Source organism: Seriola lalandi, unplaced genomic scaffold (assembly GCF_002814215.2).
Source record: "Seriola lalandi dorsalis isolate HSWRI2012SDOR001 ecotype SW California unplaced genomic scaffold, Sedor1 jcf7180002054338, whole genome shotgun sequence".
Taxonomy (NCBI): Eukaryota; Metazoa; Chordata; class Actinopteri; order Carangiformes; family Carangidae; genus Seriola; species Seriola lalandi.
Window position 1 is genome coordinate 102,629 of NW_019524891.1, and position 26,153 is coordinate 128,781.

Consider the following 26,153-nt stretch of genomic DNA (forward strand, 5'->3'; position numbering starts at 1 on the left):
ATCCTTCCTCTCTCTCTCATACACACACAAGCTAAAGAGGACCAGAGGTTGAGAGTACTGGTGCTGGTATGAGGCGTATTCTCTATAAGTGCATTTGCACCGACAGCAATGACAGGCAATGTCAGCTGGGTTAACCCACATCTGTCCTGTTTCCAAGGCACATCCTCCCCTGGTGGGCATTTCTACATATGGAACATTTTCAGAACAAACGGCTTAACTTACAGTACAGATGCATCAGTATGACACTGAGCAGCAGGCTCATGGCCAAACCATTTGATCAGATACTGAAAAACGTGTTAATTACGATGTGATCTGAGGAGAGGTCAGAGGTCAGTGCGTCAGTATTTATGTATATCACACATACACTCAGTTTCCAGTTTATTAGATACACCTAGCTAAAACTAACACAGTCCACTGCAACAGTCTGAGGTATTGATTCAACTGTATGATCATTTTGGAGGATGTAGCTGTGGTACTGTAGAACTGTTTTGCATTATAGAGAGATGTGTTTCTGATATTCTTCCTGTCCCCACTGATGTAGACAAGGTGGACAAAATAATGGAAACACCTGTTGTATTAGACTCCAGTAGTTTCAGATGTGTAGAAAGTGTAGAAATAATGAAATTCTGATGTGAAATTTGTGTCTGACTGCAGTTATCAGTAACAGGACTACAAAGTAATGAAGATACTTCAGTCACACCTTTTTTTCACGATTAGGCGACATCAGAGTATCAACAGTAGTCTTGTGTGAAACTCGAATTACCACCTCACGGCTATATGCCTCCTCCAACCACTCAAGTTGCAGGAAACATGGTCACAATCTCCCCTTCTGTTCCTGAATTACAGCGTTGAATAATGGCCAGATGTTTTTTTTGCAGAACATTATGATGTCACAGTGAAATTAATCCTTGATCTTTTGACTATAAAATGTCATCACGTCATTATTTTATCCTATATAGACATTCATGTTAAATAATAATTAGTGTATGAATTCTTGAGTTATGTAAAATGTGTTTTATGAGGTCACAGTGACCTTTGACCTTTCACCACCAAATTCTTTAAAGTTATTTTTTTGGGGGCATTTTTGCCTTTATTGTACTAGAGACAGTGAGAGTGAGACAGGAAGGTTGGGGGGAGAGAGAGAGGGGACGACACGTAGCAAAGGGCCGAGGGTCGCATTCAAACCCATGGCCGCTGTGGTTAGGACTTGAGCCTATGTGGTACACTCTCTATCAGATGAGAAACGGGGCGTCCCGACACCACCAAATTCTAATCACTTCATCCTTGAGTCCAAGTGAACTTGGTGCCTAGGGCCACAGCTATCACCGGTGCAGAAGCATAAAAACGCCTGTCATCCCTTTGAACGAGTGTACGCCGTTGAACTTGGCTCAACTTTTGTCATAGTGTCATCCAACAAGGTGCCGCACTGGCCAATTAAACAAGTACAAGTGTACATTTCTTTTAGATTACTTTCTAACATGAACACCATATTTTACCTGTGTAACTCTCAATTGCCACAACAAAAGATAACTTTTCTCACAATATAAAACGCTGTGCAGTGTTTTGGCATCTGATACACATTCATACATATCAATCTATTACTCAAACTGGCACCTGAAACAACACTCTTCCACCAAGCAGGCCCTTGCAGTTTTTTTTTATTTGTTTTTAATCGCAGGGCTGTTTTCAGTCTGAACGCCCACTTATTCTGGGAACTTGGTGATATTAAGTTCTACTGTAAAAAAGTTTTCACATGATATCTATGACCGCTAAGCGTTTACTGAATTGTAGACAAGAAAAAAAAAATTCAAAATTTTCATTTCTTCAAATTAGGACGATAGCACAACTTGAATAAGAAGTGAAAAACTGTTGAAGACCTGATAAAGATAATTTAATACAAAATGCTGTATTAAATAACTGATTGGATGAAGGTTGTTTAGACCAAAACATTAACTGAAACATGACAGTTTGCATTTGATTCAAGCTGAACTCCTCTGCTTTCCTTTTGAAAATGTTACTTAGTAGGGTTTTTACCAAAAGCAGTTCAATATGTGCATGCCTGTTTTTTTGTGACTTTGCAGGTATGCGACCGTCACTAAAACTCATAGGCCAGTTGTGGAGCTTGAATCTGGCCTCTGGATACATATCCACAAAGCCGCAGATCAAGATAGGTTTATTCTGAGTATGAACAGAGCTGATCGCATCAATCTCTGTGCTGGAGTCTGCAGCCAGGATTGTCTCTGACTTTGTCCATTGGCTCTAAAAAGACATGAATCAAACTGAGAAAGACAGATTAGCCTTTGGTAACAAGGGGATAATGTTCAAGACATCAGAAAAACATACTTTCACCATCAGCAGATACAGGCCCGGACATCTTTCTTTTAAGCTAACACGCACTAATTCATGGCAAACAGACACTCACACAAATGTACATTTACTGAACATGTGTCCTGCAGATGTAGTAGCTATGAAAAAGGCCCTGTTCTGTATGTGTATATGAGTGAGTGAGAGAGAGCGAGGGAGAGAGAGAGAGAGAGAGAGTGAGGGAAACATGCAAAGACAAGAAATACCTGAAGAATGCAAATATATGAGCAGTAGAAAGAAGGGAAATTAAATGAACATTAATTCTCCCACAGCAATTCCCTCTTCTCAGCACGAGGAGATGAAAGAGGAGCAATGTACTTTCTGATATTTATTTCTCCTTAAACACACGGCTGAAGTTCTGCTCTGGGAGACGGGGCCCTGGCTGGGAGGAGACGGGTACCAAGGGGCCCCTTATTGCCTGGTTTACTAATTAGGCAGAAATATGCAAGACTGAGCCAATGGAGGATTAATTAACTGTTTATTTCTCTTCACTCCTCTATTGGAACCACTGGCTTTGGGCTGAGGGATGAAGAAAGAGAGGAAGAAAGGAGATAAGTGTTGGGTGCGGCATCTTGGACAAATGAACAATTTAGATGGGTGTAAATGTGTGTGTGCATGCATGCGTGTGGCCTACTGTAAATAGTGTGTCAGAGCCGCCCTTCTGAAGGAGTGTGGGTGGATGTCTCTGTCATCAGCCCCCTGTGAGCAGTTTGAGTTGTTATGTCTGAGTGTGTATAGTAAATGCAATGCCAAGATTGAATGAAAAGGACATGAAGGAACAGTGAGGGGAAAAAGGGAAGTGGAGATGCCGACATTAGAAGACAGAGGACATGAGCAAAGAGAATCAGTATGTGTTGGGTAGAAAATAGAATCACAGCCAGTAGAGATAATTTTACCGGCTGATTTATGTGTTGCCTGCTGCAATGGCAGCGATGGTAGAGTCAAACCGAACAGTGCAAGTGCACACATGTTTGGGTTAATCATGGTTGAAAATTACCTCCTGAAACAGATTGGTAGTCTGTGTGAACATGGAAGTTATTCAGTCCCAAAGCACTAGTGTGAGATGGGTTATAAATAAATAAATAACAATATAGTTTTTGTCCAACCTCCACTTTTTGGCTGTGAAGATGCTGTATAGCAATAGCCAGCATTACTTTTCTAGCTATATGCTATTTGTTGACCTCTTTTTCCTCATATAACATGTTTTTTACAGGATCTCCTGGACATATTTCTTTGTGCAGGAGACTGAGAGTAGGAAATGGTGTAGACAGAAGCATGTAACAGGAGAGAGAGAGAGAGAGAGCAGAGAAATAATAAGCTGCGCGTGTATGTTAGTTGGGGCAGGGTAACAGTGCAATCTGTACAAAATTAGGACTCCATTAGAAGTTTGAAACAACTCATGACTTCCATCTGTTCCTTAACCCTGCAACGTGAGATTGGAGACGACAGGTGTCTAAATGTTTATCAGCCGTGCTGCGTTTATTCCTGTGTCTCTGAGTTAGGAGGAAAAATGACCCACACTAATCTAATTCAAACTAACATTCACTTTGAAAGGTTGCTGGTGTGGCAGGAATGAAACACATGCTGTTCAAAACCATTGGAGTCAGTACAGTATGTGCCTTGGCATGTAGAGTTTAACTCTTCAGCCCCATGAGAATAAACACAAATGTAAGCACATGCATGCACACATGCTAAAACATCAATCTTACAGAAGGAGGTCATAATATGTAACAAACACTTAAACAATCAGGGTGTTAAAATATGATGAAGCCCAATTCATTCCAGATTTAAAGTCAGTTAAAAATAAGTCATAAGGTTTTTGTTTTTGGTGCATTTTTGGTTTTAATGTTTTGAAAAAAAAACTTAATTTATTTTTTATAAACAAGTTGTCTGTCCTGAGCTATAAGGCTTTTGTATATTTTTGATATTTTTTTCACACATTTTCATGTGTAACTATTAATATAAGGTGAATAACATCAAGTGCTTCAGAGATTAAACACAAAGCAAGAATAGGCTAAAGATGGAGTGCAAATGTCTATGTTTACACATCTGTTACGACATGGGTAAAACATTTGCCATTTTTCTTGCTGACAACCAGTGCATACAGAGTTTCAATCAAACACTTAATTTGACTGAAGTCTCTGCGTATCTGAACACAGACAACTTACTTAGCTTATTACTCCAACTGTTTTACGTTTTGTTTTATTTCACTACATTTGACTACTTCCTGTGAAGCACATTGTAAGACCTGGTTTTAAAAGGCACTATAGAAATAAAGATTATTCACTTTTAGGACATATCACACACTGAGGGCTGATTGTGATGGACTCATGGTTGTAATCAAGCACAAGACCAAATATTCTGTAATAAAAAGTGCCTCCACATAAATAACATATGCTGCATATGTCAATCTTGTCAGTTTCCTGGCGTAAGCAGCCTATCCTTTCTATCCTCATTTAAGAACCAGTCAAACAGGCATCTCCAGATCACCAGCAGAGCATAGCCACTTCACGTCTGCACCCATATTATTAATAAATGTTAGTGCAGACAGCAACCATGGAGCGCAGACAGGCTCATTGATTTTAAGTTTCTTTGCTGACTCTTTGTAGTCCTCTGGCAAAGTGACTAGTCACAGAAACATACTGTCAAAAAACATATATATATATATATATATATATATATATATATACACACTTTATATATTCACATATGTTTTAAAAGAGCAGTTCATGATTGATTTTATATTAAAATTATTCATGTAACATCAATATCTAAACTAAAACTAATACAGTTGTAGTCTTTGTTACTGTCGTAAAATATCAGTCTGTGCCGTAACCTGGCTTTATCATGATCTCCATCTGCCACACCAATGTTTTAACCCCTACCTTCTCCTAACCTGTATATCCATACCATTCCCAGATCCATCTCCATATTTCACCTCCGGAGGGAAGCAATCACTCACTGTTGAGGTATTTTACACAGATTTGTTGCCAATTTGTTGCTTTCCAGTGGAAAAAGTAAATGTAATAATGAGGGGGGAGAAATTCATTAAACATGTGTATGAAATACTTTTCAAGTGTGAGAGGAAGATTCATGGGGATGTTCATACGGCGCATAATCATGCCTCCGTCTGCTCAGCCTGCAATGGCATGAAACATTTAATCTGGGATGAACACTTTCTGTCGCTTTCTCTCCCTCTCTTTGGACCCTCTCCCTCTAAACAACCCCCTCCCCCCTTCTACCTTCAATCTTCCTCTCTCTCTCTCTCTCTCTCGCTCTCTCTCTCTCTCTCTCTCCTTCTCTCTCGATCTCTCTCTGTGACTGCCAGAAACCACAATCATAAAATTATTAAAATGCTGTTTGGCTGCCATTAATCAGTGGTGGTGATAAATTCTCGTGTGGGAAGTGACAGAGCATTAGTCACATACCTCTTGGCCTCAACAGACAGAGAGTAATGAGCCACGAGCCGGACCGGGTCAATCATAAACTCATCAAATGCGTCATTTAATTTCTTCATTTAGACAAACACAATTTGTTTATGGGAAAGATATCAGGTGTTGTGGAATGAGAAACGGCGCTGAAACGCTGGTACATTAATCAGGGCTTGATTACACGCGACTCTGCGGTTGTTTATCCTAATTTCATTCATTTCCATCAACAAAGCAAACACAGACGAACACAGCCATTAGCGATGGTTGGGGATGGCACAATTACAGCCTCGTATTAAATAAAGTGATGATGAATGGTCCAATACAAACTAAAACAAAGGGGTTTTTATTACTTCAATTCCATCCCAGCCCTCGCCTTCCTGTGTGTGTCTGTGGAGCCTCACTGGTGTGAAACAAGAGAAGAAGCTGTTACAACTTTACTACTAGGGGGAGGCCAGATTGATGAGAGAAGAAATAAAAAAATAAAGAAAAAATAAAAACTTTGAGAGAAGTATTGACTTCTTTGAAATGACAGTTGGTTATACACGATAGCAAAAGACAAGCTTGTACAGTTACATTTCTAATTGACATCAGTGGGTGAGCTTGTTATAGAAGCAGCCAAACCCATGACAGTAACACACAGAAACACACATATACTCCATTTACCTACATGCACACATACACACACACACACATATACACAAACCCTAGAGTAGACTTGCACCCCCACATACACCCCACAGAAGCTGATAAAGATGAAAAAAGTAACAGCAAAGTCTGATATTTTTCTTGATCATGTAAAGCTTCAAGAAGCTAACCACTGTGTTTGCAGCTTGTTGATGCAGTCCAGCAGACAGGCTACAGAACTGCACAGGGTGTCCGTGTTTTTAACCACACCAATGACTGTTAGCCATAACAACATCCAACACTGCCTTAAACAGAGCTGGGAAATTAATCATGCTGAATTGTATAATGTGACATTCATTCCCAACACATTACACAACTGTAGCATTCAACAGTTTGTAAACCTTTACCAAACAAAATGCACAGGCTAAGGTAGTTTCACATGTTAGCAAATCCAGGGAACCGTATAGCAATAAGTTGGACGTTTTGGTAATTACGGTTAAGACCCCATAGGGGGCAAATAAATCACGCAACTCTCGCTGTGGGCATGTCAATGCTCACAAGCTAGCTGGTGGCTTGCATGAAATTGTGCCATGCAGCACTTTGTTTTGTAACCTTTGTAACCTCTGAGACCAGAGAGCAACATGTACCCACAGCAGCTAAACACTAAACTTACTGGCCCCTCACTGCATTGTTTTTTCATTTTACGCTTTCTGGCAAAACACTGCTTTACCGTCAGGCGAATTACACTCTTGTTTACACAAAGTTAACATTTTTTAACTTTCGATTCCTCCTCTTTGGTCACTTTGTAGACCACTCCTGCATCGCGTGGAGCGAGTGTGGTATCATTGTTCTCATTTAACTCCAAAAAAAAGTGAACACACATATTGCCCAAAATGTAACCCTATGCCTTTAAGGTGGTCTTGTAGATGAGAAAACTGATCACAGGGGGAGAAAATGTTTCAATTTATTTGTATTTACAAGATTAGTATTTTGTGTCATTCTGATAATTGTTATTATGTGAGGGAATAATGCCTATAATGTCTAATTAATAAGGTCTATTTTCAGTGCATTGTCAATATAGGAAACCAGGTATATTCATACTGTTTTAACTATTTCCACCCTGTGAGTTCAAAACAGTCAACATTTTAACTGACTTTGCTGTGCTTAGAACACAGAGAACATACATTTATAACTCACACTAATACATCACTCACACAAAAACATTCATGCATCAGTAGTTGCAAAACTACCAAACAAGGCCCTGACCTGCTCAGTTTGGAGTTCAATTTTAGGACACTTTGATGTGTTTTTAGATGGAATCAAACCACCAACCTCGCAATTTCCCTCTCCGCCACCTGAGCAAGTGTCACCCTCAACCCAATACAATTAAATCAGACATTCCCCCATTATTCACATGGAGCGCTGCATGCAATCACAGGCGTTGGGGCCCATATCATTCGTCCCATTTGTCATATTTACATGTGCCATTCCCTGTGGCTCAATCATGCATGGATGTAGTACCACTAATGTTGGTGTTTCTGCTGATAAAAAGGTAAACAGAGAATTATTTCAGACAAAATGAGCGAGTTGCTAACAAGTAAATACTTTATTTTGAGTCTAAGTGACATCAAACAAGCTGTGGAGCTGTTGTTGTCCTTTAAAGCAATTCTACCAATCAATTCAATCACCTGAAGAGCCATCAGAAGAATCCAGTGTGATGAGTGTACGAAGGCCAAGGTTGCTGCAGCAACCCATCCTTGTCCAGCTATAACAGGAACGCTGAACATCCATCCATCCATTTTCTATATCTCCTTATTCCTATTCAGGGTCACTTGGGGGGGGGGGGGGCGGGGGGGGGGGCAGAAGGCAGGGAAACATCCCGGACATGCTGCCTATCTCTCTAGTGACTATCGCAAACACCCAGACACATATTCACACCTATGAACAATTTGTAATTTTACATGCACCTCACCTGCATGTTTCTGGAGTACGAGAGGAAACCAGAGCATGATGATGTACAGGGAGGCTAAGTCTACTGTAAACTGACGAGATGTTGGCTGATTTAAATCTCAGGCACAAGTTGCGTGCAATTCCAACAGAGGTGATCTTCATTTAACTAATTACGTGGTGACTCAAGTGTGTCCTATTTAAAGAGGGGAATTCTTACATAGACATAAATTGCATATTTGTAATTCATTTAGATCAAATTGTAGAGATCTGTTTACACTTTGACATTAAAATCTTTTTTGTTTTGTGATGATCTGTGTAAAAAAAAAAAAAAAAAAAGCCACATTAAATCTGCTTTGATCCAGTGTTGTGAAACAATACAACATGAGGCAAATATTTGAACTTCCTGTGATCCATGTAACCACGCTGTCCCTTTCAATTTCCACATAAAATTCACTGAGACCAACACCAATGATTAACAACCATGACCACAGCATTAAGGAAAATGCTATTACATTTTTTTGGCATAATTGTGCAGCGCTGGCCTTAACATGAAGAATAGTGTGTCAGAGGGAAGAAATTATTACAACTCATGAAGGCAGGAATGCACAGGTCTACACTTTACTGCAATCCATTTATGTCTACTCCAGGGCCAATCGGACAGAAACATCCATTAAATCCTTGCAGAAATATTTACAAACACACAAACTTAAGAGACGAGGTCCGATCCTGAAAACCACACAATGTCACGGGACAACTTGTTTAAAGATTCACATCTCTTCCCTGCCTTTCTCTTACAAAAGAGCCCGAGCAACTAAATCTTTTCCAGCACTGCCCTCCACATGGTGAGAATTCAATAATACTCTTGTTAGCGGTACTGTACACTGTTTTTACTCTTTCCTTCTCATCTCTCTCTCACTCTGCATTCTTTGCATTCAATCCCCCATCTCCTCCTCCTCCTCCCAAAAAGCCCTGAGCGCCTGCCAGCAGTCCAAGGTAATTAAATTACTTAGCAAAGTTTACTTAACAGTAAATGGTTAGCAAAATTTAAGGTGATTGCAAATTTGCTTTCATTCCACTTCAATGGCTGGCCTGTTTAAGGCTCGTCTGCAAATAATTAGCACATACATTTGCATCAAAATCGTTTATACCATATGTTGCAAAATTATGGAAAGCAGCAAATTAAAAATATTCCTTTTCTGTTATGGAAATGTCTACATGTTGAGAGGAGAGAGAGGGAGAGAGAGAGAAAGACGGAGGGAGGAGGGAATGATATCACCATGTGTCTCCAAACACCGACAACAAGGAGGAGAGAAAAAGGAGGGAGGAGGAAGGAGGGCGCAAAAATGATTCAGTTTGGATTTGAACATACTCATAACGGTCTTTTTCAAGAGCTCACCAGATGCTGTTTGAAATCTGCCCACAGAAGAAAAACAAAGCCTTCTCAATCTCTCACCCTCCCTCTCTCTCTCTCTCTCTCTCACAAACACACACATACACAGAATCAGGGAATTTCCTCTAAGTGGCTGACATCCTCTCTCTAGTACAGTATATACTGTTCCCAAAAGCAAGCCAAAGAAAGTTGTACACTAATTTGATGAGTACTTTCGGACCCAAGACATTCAGTCTCAGAAAAAAAGACAACTATTACTGAAATAAGGATAACTGACAACAAAATAAAAACAGAAAAAACACCTACTCATGCATCAAACAGCGAGTGATTTGAGGGCTGCCACTGATCATTATTTTCACAACTAATCGATTCATTGTTTGGTCGATGAAATGCCAGAATATAGTGAAAAATGCCAGACAAGATGTCTTCAGAGGTTTTGTTTTGTCTCACAAACTGTACAAAACGCAAAGATATTCAATTTACAATGAAAAAACTGACAGAGGCAGTAAGTTCTCATGTGGGGGAAGCTGGAGAGTGAATCCCAGAGTGTTTGGCATTACTGTTTACAAAATGTAAATTCAATTATTATTTAATATCAAAATCAAGGGTGATTCGTTTTCTGTTGACCTGCTTATCTATTAATCAACAATTGTTTCAACTCTAATTGATTCCATTATTTTAATTAGGGCTGCAACTAAGAATTATCTGTATTATTGATCAATCTGTCGATTATTTCCCTGATGAACTGTTAGGTCATAAGATGTATGCATTGAATGGATTCAGTATATTTTTGGCATTTAGGCAGATAGCTGCAGATTTATTTTCCCGTGATCGACTAATTTATTAATTTAGTTGAAATATGTTTCATTGAAGCTCCACTGCCACACAAACACACACAAACACACACACACACACACACACACACACACACACACACACACAAATCCATTGTTCACACCAATACAAGAGAGCACAGAACAGTTAACCTATATGAACATATACACGTAGTGAATATGGTGAAGAGTGAACAATATGACAAAATAAACAGAGAGAATATAAAACTACTACTAAAAGAACAAACAAGCAAATCCAATCCACAGCCCAACCTCTAGACCGATCTCTTAATAGCCGCCTGATAAAGAGTGAGAGTCATCATTCAAGTTGATATAGACTTCCTCCAGAAAAGCCATTAATGGGGGGGAGGGGGTAAAGTTTTCCTGAAATCCTCAAGTTTGTCCCTCAAAGCAAAGCTGATTCTTTCAAGGTGGAGGCTTTCCCATCATTTAGCCAATGTTGTACTGAATGATGTAGCAGTGTTTTGCAGTTCTAGCTATACTTTTAAATGTGAAATTTGCAACACTGTCCTTGTGACACGGCCTGCAGCTAAAGCACTGGAAGGTGGGAGGATGAGAAGGGGGTATCACGAGCTTACTACAGCAAAGAGAAAAACCAAGGCGCAGCAGGACCGGTGTTTATTATACCCATAAAACAAACTCAAAATCAATTGCACATAAACCCCTGATCCATGCAGTCCTAAGGTCACTCAGGCCGTCCCACCATTGACAGACACCTTTGCGCTGAAAGACTTGCTTCTTACTGAAATAAATAAAATCTGTTTCAAACAGATATTTTCTTTAAATTCACATACACCTTCAAAAGCACAAAAATACTTATTTTGAGAGGGTCAGAGCAGCAGCTTGACACAAAGGTCTCTTATTATGAGGTGTGGCTCAGTGACTGAGCTCAACAAACCCATCCATCCATCCATCCATCCATCTATCCATCTCTCTCATATGGAGGTCAGTCAGTCTGCCACCAGTGTCAATCTGGTACTAAGTGACCAGCAGGGGCTGTTTGATAAAAGCTTATTCAGGTACTTGGGTCCTGTGTAACTGGAGGCCTCTCCCTCTCTCCCTCTCTCTCTCAGACATAATTACAACTGTTGACTGGAACAGTGAGGTAATGGCACATAAATCCAGCTGATCAATGGTTACAGAGACTAAATTACAGGACGCTCTTGTGCCATTATCCTCCCAAAAGAACAACAGCAGACACATTCCTGCACAGATGCAAAGGGGATTTCTGTTGCACTTGTGTAATTGTTTTGTTTATTTGGATATGTTGGAAGCTATGTAGTTGCAATTTTAGCTTTATGTTTGAATATTTCACACACACACACACACACACACACACACACAGACACACACACACACAAAAGGAAGCAAAAATTAATGTCAAAATAAATCCCTACAATGCATTGAACCTGAAAGCATCTTAAGTGATAGTAATTTGTTAAGTGAAGGCTTTTGAAAGTGGTGTTGAAAAGTGCTGCAGGATAAATATTTGCAAATCTTCTCTATGGACCAGGCTGTTCTAATCATTAAACTACGTGAGTCATAATTTATTCTGCCTGTTCTGATCTTTGACTGAGCCTTTACTGTTAAATCAGAAAATCTAAATTCAACAGCAGTAATGTAGCAAGACAAACCAGTAAATAAAAAAAATCAATCCCTGACCCTCACAACAAAATAATAATGTTCAGGTTGTTAACCATTTTTTTGGCTCAAAAACCCTCCATTCTCATTACAGCAAAAGCCCTCATTTCAGTTCAAACTGCTCAGAGTGAAGCCGCGTTCTGCTGTTGTTGCCACAATAACACGAGTTATTACTGGGTAATTCCCTTGAGAAAATCCCCTTTGAGATGAAGGTCACCGCTGACTTGTGTTTGTGACGATCACCTTTGTCATGTCACACAAAAAGTGGTGCAACGACCAGAGTGACGGTGATGTGATGAAGACGGATAATATGTGATAACTGCAACACTGCCTAACAATTCCTGCGCTGTATTCCAGTGATGACCACTAAATCTACAATGAAAGCGCTGAAGGAACAGAGGGAAAATTGTAAGAATGGGAAAGGAGGAAAACAAATTTATAGTGAAAAAAATATTCAGACAGGCCAGGGAATTAAAGATGGAGACTTGGGCCACTTAAAGAACTAGGTCTTGTCTCAGTCTCCTGTCCCCGTCACCTCTTATCCTGGCAGAACAAAGGGCGGCAGCCTCCTAAATGTGGCGCATTAGCCCTTTAGTTCCAGAGGGGGTAAGGTGACACCCTCCATGTATGTGGTCTGTTCGGCACACATCTGTCAGGGCCTAAGGGGGTGGGCTGGGACAGTGGGAGGGACAACGGGAACTGGAAGCACAAGGAAGAAGAAGCGGAGAGCAAGAGAGAAAAGGTTTGTGCGTGTGTGTGTGTGTGTGTGTGTGTGTGTGTGTGTGTGTGTGAGTGTCTTCAGGACCCCTACTGTGACAGAGAAGCCTAATACCCCTTATTTACTGTGGAAGAATTAGTCCTATCGCATGATACTGCTAAGCTTGGCTGATCACGCCCCCCTTCGCCTCTTTATGACTGTCACTCAATCAGAGAGCAGATATAAACGGACAGAAAAAACATATAAACAGACACACTGCTACAGACATGCTCATAAACCATCATAGACTTGCAGAAAAGACACAGACACATGTCTGGCAAGCTTTAAAATATAGTTAAACTGGGTTGGTTGTACTGGTGAGCCAGTGGTCTATGATACTGTACACATTGTGTAACGGTAACATTCCCAATACAATTTTCATTCTTCTCCCTTTTCAACCATTATTTAAAAAAGAATGTAGGATAGATAACATTTGCACAAAAAAAACCCTGGATTCAACATTTTTTTAGTTGGTTTGTTTGTTTCCCCTAACTTTTAAATTGACCTTTATACCTGGTTTGGCCTTTTTAAACTGAATTAATAGATCTGTAACACAGATTAAATAGAGGTAGCACATCTTGCCACTACAGCATTACTGATATAAAGAGTACTTAAACACCGCTGCTTTGCTGAGGCTTTCCCAAATTTGAAATGTATTTTTGCAAAATATAATAAATACTTGTACATGCTCAGAAAATATGTTAGGAGAGAGAAGTAGTGTAAATGTGCCATATTAATCTAGTTTAAAAGCTACAAAAAACAGTGAAAAACAGTGTGTAGCTTCAGTGATAAAGCAAATACTGAGTTGTTCAACATTATTACAATCATACAGATTAGAAGTCCAAATAAAAAAATTTCTTCCTACCAACTCCAACCAGATGTCAAACTGTCAAACCGACAGAAAAAGTTAATTCACACCAGTGGGCCCCTGCCAAGTTCAAGCCTCTGATGAGATCTTAAGGACTGTTTGTTTTGCTGCTGTCAAAGGTTCAAATGGGGAGAAGACGGAGGTTTTGATGACCCTTGGCCCCTCAGGTCCTTAGTGGGTGTTCTGCAAACACTCCCTATTGATGTGTGGATAAGGAGAGGCCCGCTGCCGCGCACAGTGCTCATGCTCATTTGAGTGGAAATGGACACCGCTATGAAAAGAGCCAAGAACCAAGCAAGTGGCTGAAAAGGATAGAGTATAATACACATGTAAGGGTGTCATGGTTGCTGTGTGTGGTGTGTGGTGTGTGGTGTGTGTGTGTGTGTGTGTGTGTGTGTGTGTGATTGAATTTTCGTTTGTGAGTGCATTGGTTTTCAAAGTAGGAGAACTTCTACAGTACATGAATATTTGTGATGTATTTGAATATCGAGTATCGAGCGCACAACACCGGTACAGAATAAAAAGAAAAGTGTACTAGTGAAAGAAGTTTTTCTGTAGCTGCTCCTCTCCTAAGTTGAGAACAGAAAGGAGAACGAGAGCAGAACCAAACATACTAAGGATGGGACACCAGTAGGGATGTCACGAGAACAGATACTTTGGTACAAAGTTGATGCAAAAATTCTGAAAATGTGACAGTACTTGTTTTTCTACAGTACCGTAGGTACCAAACATGTACTGTAGATGTGATTAACACTGTACTGACGACGGCAGTATAATAACCCTACAAGCGTCCTAGTCTGACATCAAAACTTAAAGAGAAGAAGAAGGCAGGCACAGTAAACAATAACAACAACACGTGGAATGGCAGCAGCAAGTGCAGCAACAGGTCCTAAAAATCATGCCAAGATCAGCAGGGACAAGTTATAGACGACCAAAAGCCAGTATACAAACTTTTAAAATGAATACTTATGACTGTCTGTCACCTTGTTAGTCAGTTTAAACTACCGCTTGCGCACTGATTATATGGAGGTGTGTGCATGTGTTTTAGCACACTGTGTGTTCACCAGCCTCTGTTGTTTTCTGTGTTTTTGCTGTGCTGTTGAATTTAGTGATGGGAATCATAATTTCATTGGTGTTGGCACCGACTGCCAAAGGTCTGGTATCATGACATTCCTAGACACCGCTGCTTTTCACCATGAAATACAATAATACTGTCTCAGCAAAATCCAGCCAAACCTCCTCTTTCATAATAACCTGTGCAGGACATCTCCCTGCAACCTGGCCAGAGCATCAAGGTACCCCAAGTGGGGACAAGCAGTAAAACAAAAATGAACTGATCATGGAAATGAAAGAATAAGTAAAGAAATGATCCTAATACGTAGCAAACACCGAATGAATGACAAATACTTTAATTAATATCTTAATTTAAAATGTCCATATTATATGTATTTTATAGATATTATGACAATATATTTATTTTATTAATATAAAAGTAACAAGAATTATTAATGTTACAAATAATGGAATTGTGAAAAATTTATTTTTATTGATGAAATTAATAAATTAGTTTGTCTTGGAAATATGGGTGTAGTGTGTGTGTGTGTGTGTGTGTGTGTGTGTGTGTGTGTGTGTGTGCATGATATGTAGGCCAAGCAGGAAGTGACCCATAAACATATCCATCCAGCTCTTTCATTGGGGGCCAGTGTTGCCCTTCTCCTCTCACCTCCTCATCCCACTCCACACACACACACACACACACACACACACACACACACACACACACACACACACACACACTCACACTCAAAGCCCCCAGTGAGCGCTAAGCAGGCCAGCGGGCCAGCCGAGGGGGCTCATTACAGGTCCACAGAGCCCCCCAACACAAAGGCCTGAGCCGCTTTAGCCATGGGATGATCTGCTCTCTACTGACTAGAGAGAGTCCATAGACGGACAAAAGGAGGGAGAGAGGGAGGGGATGGGAGAGAAAGAGGTAGCAGAGAGCAGAGAAGAGGAGAGGAGAGCCGCGGGCTTTAAGGATGTCAGGAGACCCCGAGAGAGAAAGCCTGGCGGGCGCTCAGAGAGGAACGGAGGGAAGGAGGAGGAGGAGGAGGAGGAGGCTTAAGCTCCACGGCCACGTCAGGACATTAACATTCACACAACCTCCCAACATCTGCTGCTTCCTTCTCGCCCTCCATCCCTCCCTCTTTCCATCCCTATCTCACTCTGTCCGCTAACAACCCTGGAACAAAGACAGTAGGACAGAGAGTGAGGGGACAGATAGACAGAGAGGGACAACAGAAAAGAAAATGTAGGAAATAAGTAGAGATGTGAGACTGATGATTTTATAAGCTTTAGGAGCAAGGTACTTAGCAGCCGCAGGTCAGAGGACTTGAGAAAAAAAATATCCCAAATATTTGTAATTATTCAAACATGATTTAAATTAGCAGGAGCATTCAATGATTACTCAGAAAAATGAGGAAAGGTAACAGAAAACAAAGCAGAAAGAAAATGATAAATCAGTCCGATTACCTAATGAAAACTGCTTTATCAAGTTCAAATCTGTTGTCCATTTGTATTTTACTGTAAGCGATATGATCACGGGCACCCGAAGGCCTGATACAGTCCAGCCCGGGTTCTCTGGTGAAGAGAATCTTTGACTGAGCCATAAACCTGTTCTTTTGGAAGCCTCCAGGAAAGAGAGGAAAACCAGAGACATGTCCAGCACATTAAACCCTCTCCTCTAGCCCTGCGTCTGGCCCTGGGCCTGTGTCTGCACCAGTCTGGCCCACTGCACTCAAAGCCACATGCTCAATTTAATGATGCCTCACCACTATTAGTACAACATTAGCCTTGAGGTGGCAGGGCAGGGAGTGTAGGGTGTCTGACATACATTAGAAAAAATATTTGAGCAAAGAAAAACTTCCATTTTTCTAAAGTGATTGTAAAACAAAAGTTTAATTGTCCCCACTCCAAAAAAAATCGAAAATTCCCACATTCCCACAACTATGTAGAGTCGATTCAAAGTATGATGAAATATGTAAAATATGCTTCAAAAAGTTCATATCAATGAAATCACAGGAGGGGACTGCAGTTGTTCTTTGGGCTACAGTACGGCTGAACAAGTCTTAAGTGTGGTAAATACTGTGGCTGCTGGGTGCTTTATAGATGATGTATAGATGCCTGGTTCTTTCATATATTTCCTGTGGTGAAATTAGAGCCCTGTTCTGAAGTCCTGGGCCATGTATGTGTGTGTGTGTGTGTGTGTGTGTGCATGACTGTAAACATGAAGACATCTTTCTCCACAGTCAATCTCTGCCTGTCACATCTGGCTCGCAACTCTACCCCTCGAATACACACTGGAATATATACACCGCGTGCATGGTGACATCTATGACTTATGTACTGGGAGGAGTGTTTGAAATTAAGCTGCAGTGAATATGGGCTCAGAAGCACTCAAAGCGGAGATTGTGTGTATGTATTTCTGTGTGTGTGTGTGCGTGTGTGTGAGAGATTGTAGTGGTGTGAACAGGGAGGGGTGCTGAGAGTCTGGGAAAACAACCATGAAACCCATCCAGGTCCACAGTGGAGTGTACATATGAGACTGTGGCTCATATATATATATATATATATATATATATATATATATATATCTACACGTTTTTGTAATTGGCTTTCCAATTAAATTTCTCTAAATGAACCAGGCCTTTAACTTTAACATTTGGAGTATTTGTGTAAAAATCATCACTGGAACATTGTACACATTGCGTACGGCTCTGGTGTTAGGCTGCGCTGTTTCATGGACAGAGTCACTACTAGTTTTAAATGTCTACATTGCGCAAAACTGGACAAGCTTCCAGTCATCTATATGCATAAATGTTGCTATTTTTACAAATATATTTACATTGTGTATACTTGCTGTCGTGCATGTTTATGAATGAAAGCACATGTAGTTAAAGAAATTGTGTTGGATCGACAGACCAACCAACACTGTCATCCCTAGAGCTAGAGTATGCGACTAGCATGACTAAAAAGGTATACTGACAGAAAAGACCCAATTCTGGCTAGAAAATAAGTGATTTTGCACAGTGATGCAGACTACAGACTGAGGCTACTTTACACAATATTCTCTCACACCACCTGCACGTTAGGATCCATGAATGAGTGAGTAACCACAAACTGGTAAGTATCAAGACCCCTGGCACTTTTTCTGAAGCCCACTGTGACATAAAAGACAGAATTATCATCCACTTACCTGCAGCCTGCAGGACCATATGCATTCGAACTTTAGCTTGTTCTGATGGAGTCTGCAGGAGACCGACAAAGATAAAATAAAACAGAAAATTAGTGAACAATAATAATGCAATATACTTATCCCTCCTACACAGAGTTTCTTATTTTTTCTTGGTCAGAGGTGAGGGGCAGCTTCAGAATAGGGTCTAGAGCTGGTAGGGGCTCAGTGTGTTGCTTAAGGCCACATTAAGCAGGATAGCCACTTGTTAACTCAGACGCTTTCCAAATCGTCCTCTTAAAGGATGATCTACCTGTTAACATTGCCACCCTAGTGCCTGAGAAATCACAAAGCACAGTTCATGACGGGACAGTCAGCCTCCACACTAACACAACTTTATCTATGTAATCTAGCTCTAAAACTGTTGCGTCCCTTAGGCTGAAATATATTTTATCCATGATAATCTTTAACTGCAACCATTAGAGCGAATGTTCCCTTAAACTGTCCTCATGGAGCACCGGGGGACAACTTCACCAAGCTGCTAGTCTAGTCGTCTCTAAAAACCCTGCTAGTAAAAAACAGAAAGCAACAACATCTCTCACACACCAGGGAGAATCAATGAGGAAGAGATGAAGAGAAATTTAGAGGCAAAGAGTGAGAGAGTGAGAGAGAGAGACAGAGAGAGAAGGGAGAGGAGAAGAGAGAAAACAAAAGCTGCTGTAACAAGTCTTTAGAGAGTTGGATAAGAGGGCACAGAGAGCACATTTTACAAAGATCACAGCCAAAGACTCAACATATTCCCCTTCCCATCCTGTGTGTGTGTGTGTGTGTGTGTGTGTGTGTGTGTGTGTGTGTGTGTGTGTATGCATCAGAAACGCTTAGCGGGCATGAACGGGGGGAGGGCCTTGTGCTTTGACAGCTGTATTGGGAGGTGCAGCCCTTTTTCCTGACATGCCCTCAAAAGGGCCTTGCTGTAATTCCAATATCACTGCTATTAGATTTGAGGGTCTTAATTGTCAAGGAAGAATGATGGCTACGACAGGGCGTGGAGCTATAAAAGGCGAGCACGCTGCAGATTGCTCTCGGAGGTTTTTCGGCGCTGCCGTGGCACGGCGGACCTCGTTACCATGCAGCGGCGGAGACTGTGTGTAGGATTAGAGAGAAATTAAATGCTAATGGGGATGGGATCTGAATCGGCTGCCTGGGAGCATCATTTAGACGACAGGGCCGGGGCGTCGCTGACAGGCAGCGCTTCCTCCTCCCTCCTCCTCCTCCACCAGAGATAACCCGGCTCTTCCCCCCACCATTCCTTCTCCTGGCTCCCCACCCACAGCAAAAAATCTGATTTATCAAACTGTAAACTTGTCACTTTGTAAAAACGTCACTTTTCGGTGGCAGTCAGGGAAATATAATGACCCCCTTTAATGTAGCGATGTCAGGGTGCTGTATCCTAGATGGAACGCACATCAAGGCACTGCACAGACACAGACTGACACACACTTAATGCAACATGGATATGTGTGTGTGTGTGTGTGTGTGTGTGTGTGTGTGTGTGTGTGCATGTGAGTGTGTGTGCACGTATCCCCTGTAGCAGGTGACATAATGGATCACACTCATACTGACTCTCAATGCTCGACAGCTGAAATTACCAATCACTATTATGTCGGAGAAGAGGAAGAAAACTTGAGGCCTTCACCCACACACAGACGTATACACACACACACTTTCTATTCCCCTTCATGAAGAACTGATTCAGGCACATTTCAGTCTATTTTTCTTGCTTTTTGGCATCTTTGCCTTTACGTGAACAGTCTTACAGCAAATGGAGGGATTACATGCCACAAAATAAATGTCCTGAGTAGGATTTGAACCCATTTAAATGGTACTAGGCTTAGCCTGCTAAACAATTAAAACGACAGGGAAATCAGTCTTGGTACGACGAGTCATTTAAAGCAATAACACATCACAGCTTAACTAACCTGTGTGTGCACAATCATCTTAGTTACAGTTTATTACAACGCCCCCTCAATAATTACATTAGCATTTGTTTACATTGGCCTTGAGGCATGTGTAAGGCCATGCATCCTGAATGCGCACACGCGCACACACACACACACACACACACACACACACACACACACACACACACACACACACACACAGCTCCCTGCTCTTGAAGGGTAATAAGACACTGAATCACATAAGACAGGATACTGCTGCTGTGTTGTCTGTTGCTGTTGAAACTTTCAACCAACTTTTTTTTCTTACAACACTAATCATTGACGTCAAAGCAGTTATTTTCCTTTCACCTGTAAATAGAAAAACTCCTGCCCTAACGTTTTATTAGGGTGTATTGCAGTAGTTTTGTGCAATGTCTGATTCTGCATTTAATTAGCCTTTTAAGGCTGCAACTAACGATTATTATCGATTAATCTGCAGATGATCTTTTCAACTAATCGATTAGATTAATCCTTTTGTTTATAAAATGTCAGTGAATAGTAAATAAATCCTGATGTGATTTTTTTTGAACGACCAGACGGTCCGAAACCAAAAACATATTCAGTTTACTAAACTTATTCTTTGATTTTTCTGCTTAAATAATTACAAAAATAATTATTTGGTTATCGAAACAGTTGTCAATGTTCTGTCAATTGATTAAGTTAATGAACTAGGTTAATCAACTAAGCATTACAGCTCTATACTCTTTAAATAAATGCAGAAAAGAGAGAGAGAAAAAAATCAGGGCAAGTGTGCACTTCCTGCCTACAGAACTAAATGGACGCTGAGACAGGTTAATTAATTTCTAATTATCGACACAAGTAATGTAAAAGGTACTCACAAGTCAGCTCTCAACTAAGCAAACATAATGACACACAACCCACACACAAGTACACAGATGACATTTCATGTTTTTGCTTCCCAACAAACTCTATTTTTCACTCTAATTTGCACATGCACGCCCGCTTCCTCTGTGTGTAATTCATTAGTAAACAATAAAAAGGCGTTAATTGTGCTCCCCAGAGGCAGATCTGCGTTCCCCCCACTGGGAGAGAGGCGCCCGCTGCATCTGAAGTGGCTTCGCCCCACAATTAGAAGCGTGCCTTTTCGACACACACAAACAAACATGAGACACCAGGAGGAGGACTCTGTGTGTGTGTGTGTGTGCGTGTGTGCGTGCGTGTGTGTGTGTTTGTGTGTGTGCTTGTGCGTGTGTTTGGAGTGAGTAAAGTGGGAGTGTGTGTTGGAAATAAGCAGCGCTTTCCTCACACCACGTAGGAAGGGGGAAACAGGAGGAGGGGGACAAAAGACAAGACAGACACAAAGTTGCTTTTGTTTTCTTCAGAGCTCAGGAAATATGGCAGACAAAAACAGGGAGTGTGTGAAGAAGAGGGGAGATGAGGAAGAAATTAGAAGATGACAATGAAGAAGAATACGGAAATAGAGGGGACCACAGACAGACAGGATCAGACGTAGCCCTCAAGAGAATCGGTTTTATAAAGTAGAAATGTTCAGACTTTTATTGTTAAATGGTTGGTTCTTACAGAGCCATTGGTGTAGTAAATGGTCTGTATTTATATACTGTGGGACCATTAATGTAAGTACAGAAAAAAGTGTCTCTCCTTCACCCATGCGCGCGCACGCACGCACGCACACGCACACACACACACGCACATGCACACACGTACACACACACGCACACACACACGCACACGCACACGCACACACACGCACACACACACACTAGATGCTGAGCTGCTGTGCAAGAAGTAAGTCTGATCATTGGGAGTAGTTTAGGGTTCAGCGTCTTGCTCAGAGACACATGTAGACAAGAGGAGGAATCACAAACCCAACGATTAATTGACCATCTGTTTTACTAACTGAGTCACGGCCGTGTTGCCCTCAGCTGAACTCACGAAAAGTTTTGTAAAGAATGAAAAAGAGGCTTTTTAAGAAGTTCAAACCCTGCCTACTTTCCTTTCCTCTGCTCACCCTGCCACCATCCGACCAGCACCTCTGCTGGAGCATACCAACGCCTTACATGTTGCCCCCTGTTGGAATATCCAGCAATTAGTATTTCACTTTAGCTTTGAGATATCTGTCTTTTGAGCTTTTGGACTGAAACACTTGACAAGAGCAGGAACTCTCTCTCAATGTTCTATGTGCGTTTATCAAATCCAGTCATTCACGTGTCGTGCAGGTGCAGGAATTTTTCCCCCTCTCTATCTCACGAGGTGTAAAGGAACACCCTTTTATAAACATCCTCCTTTTCAAGTAGCTGTCATAAAAGAATCTACTATTATTGGGCTGTTATTGCCAAGACCTGATACCCACACCCGCTTGACTCAGGCTAACTCTTGCCCTAAATGTGACAGGAAGTCCAGTACACTCACAGTAGGCCTCCAGCTTGTTTGCTTACCTCACCACAGTGACGACAGACACGCTGAGATACGCTTAACTGAGCCTAAGTGCCCAGCGCCCATCCCATTAGTCAAAAATAAACATGTCCCATTAGAAAAATAAATAACCCTCACGCCACTTGGTAAAAACAATGCTACACTGTGTGTACACTGTGTATAATGAGGCACGGCAAGCAGCAAATTTGATCTATTTCTAGTCATGCTCTGGTCCAAGGGGCTATTATTATCATTATTAGGCCTGAGGCCAACCAGACAAAGCAAAGTATGGTGGGTCAGCAGATGAATTAATGCCCGTTAGAGCAGACACAGAGAGGCTGAACAAAGGTCAGATAGGCCGTCTCTGGCCAGATTGTGGTCAGATGGTCGGACGACTGTCTTACCAAATGATTTACTCCGTCTATCAGACCACACAACAACAAGACTGTGACCAGAAACAGAGAGGAGAAAAAACAGAAAAGAATAAAACTCCACTGCTCCATTGCCTTTAAGAAGACTTTAAGAAAGCATAAGAGCAATGTTTAACAGCAACACATAAACACACCGCTCAGCTTTAACTCATTATTACTTTTAGACGACATAATCTGTCTATCCCTCTCACTTTACACCATCATAATAACCATATTCAGTCCAAGTCATTCTACTAGGTCAACTGAGTAATGAACAAAGACCCAGAAAGTGAGGAAGAGACCAAAGCAGGGTGGGACATTGAAGCAATGAAGAGGTAGATAGAGACTGTAGGTCAGAGAGAGAGAGGGTGAGGCACCGCTGGTCTCCCTGATGATTAGTTGAGCTCTGGAATCGGCAGACACAGTAAACCATCATCTCCCGGCAGCTCCAAGGAGCAGCAGCCAGCGGAGCTCATCACATCTCTACTACAACTCCCCAACTCAACAGAGCACAAGACGTATAGATACTGTTCAAAGTTTTTGGAAGATTACTGCTGCAACATGAGAACAAAATAAATGTAGTTTATGGTGCGCATGACATGTAGTGCTGTTTTTTTAGCAGTGAACAGTATTGTCTAATTATAAACTTGCACTCATTAATGATAACAAATATAATTAAATAAATATAGCTGTTCTAGCTAAGTGTATTTTTGAAGGTACGCTGGGTGAGCAACCACATATTCATTCACTATTGACTGATTTACCTGTTCACAGTCCTTTATAACCCTCCAAGTTAATTTGACTTACAACAGAAAAGGTAACACAAATGATTTGGTCATTTTAAACATTCATCTCCTACATAATTTTCACAAACTTAGCAATATATCAATGAAGATTATTACTGATAAAACTACTACAAGTTCTCATTTCCTTGGTGCTGAGATAAGACAAATTACATATAATCTCTCAATAAATTGTATGTCCGAGTGTTAGCATAAGGAACAAAAAAAAATCCAGACGGGCTGGTGCCTCTGTCTAAGTTCTCTTACCTTCTGTCTACACACTCTATTGTCAAGTAAACTTACAGAAGAGTCAGCCTCCTAAAAACTTGCAAGAGCACTTCTTTAAAACTTTTTTGGGGAAACCAAATGACCCGCATGTCAGATGCTCCTCTCCATTTCAAAACAGGTGTTTGAAAACCTGCAGGAAGAAATTCAGTAAAAAAAAAAACCCAGCAACATCCTTGCTTCAGACACATGTTGTCCCGTTTTCCCTGCTTCCCGTACGCTGCAGAAAAATTAAAGAATCTGAATAAGCTCACGACACTTTTAAATGTCTTTTTAAAAAATCATCTTGAGAAACAAATGGGACATCAATGACATCAGTCCATCTATTGTGACATAAATCTTAATTGCACCACTGTAACCATTATTATCTGTCAATAAACAGTTTCAATATATACACATACACAGGCACACCGCCCACATCAACAAACTCTCTTTATGCTGGAGTTGATATGCTCAATATTCATCTCATTATATTTTTGAAGTCTTCATCTGTTTCCATTTTCTTTCATTTGTTGCATTTCGCTCAGGCTTCCTCTGCATCTCCTCCTGTTCCTCTGCCTCCCCCCCCCCAAACAAACACACAGATATATCCCATACCCAAAAGAGGACAGGGGAAAACAGAGCCCCTAGAAAATGCAATATTTCTGTTTTTAATATCGAGGTCTATAAGATCAGGGCAGAGATGGGTTCCATGGCAATATGTTTATTTATATATTTTATAAGGAAGGGGAAAAAAAAATCTGCCTATCAGTGTATGTATTTGGGGGGCCTGGGCCACTGCATCTAAGCTCATCTTATATGAAAAATAATGTTGTGTATGGCTATACTTTTATATATAATGGCAATATGGGATCAGGGCTCTTTTACAATGTGCCATACTTCAGGCTAGGGCTAACAGCATTTTATGGCCCGCCAGCAGTTCATCTTCATGTCTCAGGCAGGCAGGAGCACTGCATAATAATGTCGTTTCCTGCCCCCAAATGCTATTTCACAGGCCGGGGCTCATTTCTCAAACTTCACCACTTTTACAATTTCCCAAACTTTTATTCCCGTCATTATTACCAACAAGATTTCATTACGTATTTAGAATGTAAACAAGTCTGAGTAATGACACTCCCCCGTCTCCCTGGAATCATTCCCGCTGATGGCTCTGCTGCTATCTCGGGCGCGTGTATTCGTACAGACACACAAGTACAAACACACAGGCTAAAACATGCACGTGCATAGAAATACACAAAACCCCATGCACTGCGGTTTGCCCACCTACAGCCATACAAAAAGTAGGCATACATACACTCGCGTAAACTGCCCCAGCCGAGATACAACTCAAAAGCAGTAATTTACTACCCCATGTACATGGGTGTGTGCGTGGGTGTGTGTGGGTGCGCATGCATGTATGTGTTCCCGATAAAGAGGGGAGGTGTTGGGGGGGAGGAGGAGAGAGTTTTATACTCAACTCACATAAATCATGTAGAAGAAAAATGAGCAAATGTGCAGGCTAACTCATCTTCTCCCCATCCGGAGAAAATGAAATTCACTGGAATACCTATCAAAACTGCAATCATCCAGAGATAATATCTTCTTTGGTCTATCTGCACTTTCCGATTTAATTTCCTCCATGCCCTTGACATCCAGCGATACCATTAAGATGAAGCACATACAGTAAGGGAGTAGTTCTCACGTTTTGATATATGAGATCTCTGCGCTTAATGTAATATCATCATTTGAAAATTAATGCAATCTTTCTTTTGTTTGCGGGGTGTTTTTTTTTTTTTTTTTGGAAACACTCAGGGAGTGAGCCACAGTGAGACAGGCAACAAGATGGAGAGGAAGACAGTGATGGGGTTCACATGAAAAGGAGACACAGAAAAACAAGTGATATGCAAGAAAGAGGTGGGGTGTGGGTGGGGGGTGGTTGGGTACTTTGTATTTTGTGGAGCCGAGCCAACCCCCCCCCCCGTGCCAGAATGACATGCAATTACGCCTGGGCCTACCCCAAGTCAGAGGTCACTCAAATTACTCCATCATTTAGCTGTGCCGAGAGGGAGAGAAGGCGACCCCCTCCCCTCCACCTATGCTTCCACATCCTCCCAACCCCCGCCGCCACATCAAATATCATGAAATCATTAGTGTAATAAGCATGGAAATCTGTTTGCCGATTATCAACACCACCAC

At 41.2% G+C, this 26,153-nt stretch overlaps 1 protein-coding gene across 1 annotated transcript in view; it reads right to left on the bottom strand.

The window, feature by feature from the left end:
* rsrc1 (arginine/serine-rich coiled-coil 1) overlaps positions 1–26,153 on the bottom strand; it is a 115,851-nt gene that overhangs the window by 41,936 nt on the left and 47,762 nt on the right. The window contains exon 6 of the mRNA XM_023407539.2: positions 18,132–18,183. Within this exon, the coding sequence (XP_023263307.1) occupies positions 18,132–18,183 (52 nt within the window). The remainder of the gene's footprint in view (positions 1–18,131; positions 18,184–26,153) is intronic.